This window comes from Cebus imitator, unplaced genomic scaffold, assembly GCF_001604975.1.
Source record: "Cebus imitator isolate Cc_AM_T3 unplaced genomic scaffold, Cebus_imitator-1.0 Scaffold9, whole genome shotgun sequence".
Lineage (NCBI taxonomy): Eukaryota > Metazoa > Chordata > Mammalia > Primates > Cebidae > Cebus > Cebus imitator.
Genome location: NW_016107324.1, coordinates 8,058,506 through 8,062,193, shown reverse-complemented (window position 1 = coordinate 8,062,193; position 3,688 = coordinate 8,058,506). Strand labels below are relative to the sequence as shown.

Here is a 3,688-nt window from a genome sequence, read left to right as displayed (position 1 = left end):
GACTACAGGCACACGCCAACACACCCAGCAAATGTTTGTGTTTTTAATAGAGACAAGGTTTTACCATATTAGCCAGGCTGGTCTCGAACTCGTGACCTTGTGATCCGCCCACCTCTGCCTCCCAAAGTGCTGGGATTATAGTGGGGAGCCACCGCACCCAGCCAAAATAGAAATCTTGAGCTATGTCAGGATCCCCTAGCTAGGAGAATGAAAAATGGCAGCTCAAGGATGAGCCCAAGGATAGACAAATCAAAGATTAAAGCAGAGAAGGAACAGTAAGAATTCACAGAAAAAAGAATGGGCAAATACAGCCCCATTACTACCTCCTGTGTCACTTAGCAGGTTTCAATTGCAAGTAAAAAAAAAAAAAAAAAAAACAACTCACAGAGATTTCAACGACAGAAATTACTTTCATATCTAACTTAAAAATAGAAGCATAGTTTGGATTTCAGGCTAAGCTTACTCTAGAAGGTTAATTTTGTAATCAAGGACTAATTTTCTTGCAGTCTCCCTACTTTTTTTTTTTTTTATAAAAGCATCCATCAAAGTTGATTTCACTTATAAAAACAAATGGACTATCAATTGCAACCAGGACTACCTACTTGTTCATGTATGTTCTATAAAAGAGAAAGTTTGTCTCTTCTCAGATCATTGAGCTCAGTGTCCAGGACTCCATTCTGGGTTCACTAACCTAAGCCACTGAGCCATTACTGTGGTCAGCATAATAGTGGGTGCTTATCAGTTCAAGCTTACTGGTGTTATGTGCCCACCCCTGGCCAATCAGTCTGGAAGAAGGCATAGAGTTGTGCTGATTGGCTGATGTTGTCATTGGAGTTATTCCCACTGAAACTGCAATGAGGAAAACGTAGTATGGATGCCGGGGAGACAACCAGCAACCTCTACTCCACCTTCTATTTCTTAGGAAACTATTTTTGTACTGTGCTTTCTAGGAAGGATTTGGACTGAGCTGCAAAGAAACTCTTATCCTGATTAAAATAAGCATGTGAATAACTTAAACAGAGAGCCTCTCCTATTGCTAATCTCAATCCCATGGCTGCTGAGTAAAGTGATGTCTTGCCTTTCCAGCGCACTGCATGCTTTCAGAGGACTGTCACCCAAATCATCACAGTGACTCTCAAACCAGTTTCTAGCAGCCATTGTTACTCCCATTTTATAGCCTAGAATATCCAGGCCAAGGAGGACAATGCCAGAGCTAGAGGAGAACCCAGACCCTACACTCTGAGGCCAGCACCTGTTCACAGTAATGACCATTCCCAAAGGTCTCTAAAGGCATGACACTGTTGAAATAGGAAATAAAAGCTGAAAGAATAATAGGGCCTATCAGTCTTAATCTTTCCCTGTCTTTGCCTACCTATCTAAATAAATCAATGCAATAGAAGTCTAATGCATTAAGTATCTTTTCAGTCTCTTAACAAAGGCTCACTATTAGGGACAATCCTGCTCCTTTGTCATCTCTGCACTTTTATGTGCAAATCCTAAATCAGGCCAGTTGGTGAGATAATTGAACTCATTACTTCATATTTTCATTTCTTGACCTAACAGCATATCGATTCTAATTATCATTCATTCCAAAATTACTCAATTATAACTAAGCTACATTATATGAAACCAAAGAAATTGTTCATACTTGAGATCATCTTAAAGCAGCATACTAGAGACAACTACTGCCATAAATTGTAAGTTTTACTTTGTGTCATTGTTTTTAAAAATAAATCTTATGAGGCTCTTATAAGTAATTTTTTAAATGTACTATACCTCTTAGCTGCTAGTTTTCTCCTTAGCAATTTCTTTTTAAATGTTCTAACATAGCCTCCAATTCTTAGGCATTAAAACATTATTGATTTTTGTTCTTCCTCTGAACATGAACCTGAATAATACTCATTTGAAAATCTCAGACAGCAACATCAAACAACAAAAGGACAAGGGGAGCATGACTTGCAGCAAACATCCACATTGTTCTACAACCATGCAACTTGTGGGAGCCCTTGCAGTTCTCCTCCTACCTGCCCATGGCCTCCTGCCATGAGTGGGAGCTGCCATGTGGACTGAGGGTGAGGGTAGCCATATTCAACTCCCATTGAGCCTAGTTCATCTCCTACATTAACTGATAAATCTCTCGCAGAGAGTCTGTACAATAAGCAGGTGGAAACTCATTTGTGTGCTAAAAGTGTCTATATTGCAACCATGTCTTTGACTACACTATGCAGAAAATGTATTTGCAGAACAATTATTACCTATGTGTTTGTCTGTTAATATTGAAGATCTAATACCTAATAGGCTAACAAGGCCTCGAACACACTAAGGCCCTTCCTTGGGTAGGGAGGGAGTACTGTAGCCATGGTTTTACTCACAGTAAATTCCCTGCAAAGTAATTCTTAAAGGATTTGCATGACATTCAGCTCTGATTCCACAGCCAGCAGAGCCAGTCATACCTGGAGTATCTGTGAAATAATGAGTTAGTTTCCTACTGTGAGGCCTCCTTTATAATTCAAATTTTAGCTGGAAAGTCTTTGAAGAGATGATTGAACCATATCGTCTCCATGAAAGCTGCAAAGATTTAACAACTGCTGAGAAATTAAAAAGAGAAACTCCGTGGAAAATTACAGATGCAGAGCTGGAAGCAGTCAAGGAAAAGGTAAGGACTTGTCTTCCTTAATTTTTTTGCTTTCTAACTAGCTGAAAAAGGAAACAGTAGTTGATTTAAAGACAAAGAAACAATATATTTATTGTCAAATGTCATTATTCAAGATCCAAGTTTTCTGCATTTTTCAAGTGCTTTTCTATCATTTAGTGGATATGATTATTTAGAAAACTGTTTCATTTTCCCCATAAGGTCAGTTATTTTTTAAAACTTAAAAAATTGATTATTGGTACAAATTGTGAAGTCTCCTTTTAAATTTAATTTTAAAGAACAGGAGACAGACCCATCAGCCTAACATAATTTGAGTCAATATGTGTGCAAAGTTGATAAAGTTAGATTGACTCACAATTTAACACAATAACAAATAATTTTAACCTGATGAAGCAAAGGCTGTGAAAAACTTATAAAGGCATCTGAGGAAATATATGATATGACAGGAAGAATGAATATGGAAGCTGGACCCAGCACACATTGTGAGATGGATGTAAAATGGTAAACCTTTCTACAGAGCCCAGTAAGATGGGAAGTGCCTTCTGTCCTGAGCCCGGTGAAGTTGGTGATAATAAGAATAATGCAAAGGGCAGGGGGTTAACAACTAGGTAGAATTGACACCTGAATTGGACAGAAATGAAAAGGGACCACAAGAACTTCTAAACTACAAAATCTTGAGTGCTTTTATAGGAGTATTCAAGTACTGCTAATCTCGTTGTACGTAAGTATAATTGCAGGCATTTACAAATGTGAGAAAGAAATCTTAAGGCTGGGTGTCCTAAGGTTTACTCACACACATAATCTCAGCACTTTGGGAGGCTGAGGTGGGAGGATTGCTTGAGCCCAGGAGTTTGAGACCAGCTTGGTTAACAGGGTGAAACCCCTCCTCTACAAAATATTAAAAAATTAGGCTGGATGCCGGGCGCGGTGGCTCAAGCCTGTAATCCCAGCACTTTGGGAGGCCGAGGCGGGTGGATCACGAGGTCAAGAGATCGAGACCATCCTGGTCAACACGGTGAAACCCCGTCTCTACTA

The 3,688-nt window shown here is 39.2% G+C and overlaps 1 protein-coding gene across 3 annotated transcripts in view; it reads left to right on the top strand.

The window, feature by feature from the left end:
* The window catches only part of SLC12A1 (solute carrier family 12 member 1), a 102,383-nt gene that overhangs the window by 94,795 nt on the left and 3,900 nt on the right, over positions 1–3,688 (top strand). For all 3 annotated transcript variants that reach the window (XM_017545113.2, XM_017545105.2, XM_017545119.2), the window contains exon 25: positions 2,521–2,656. In XM_017545113.2, coding sequence (XP_017400602.1) covers positions 2,521–2,656 — 136 coding nt within the window. The remainder of the gene's footprint in view (positions 1–2,520; positions 2,657–3,688) is intronic.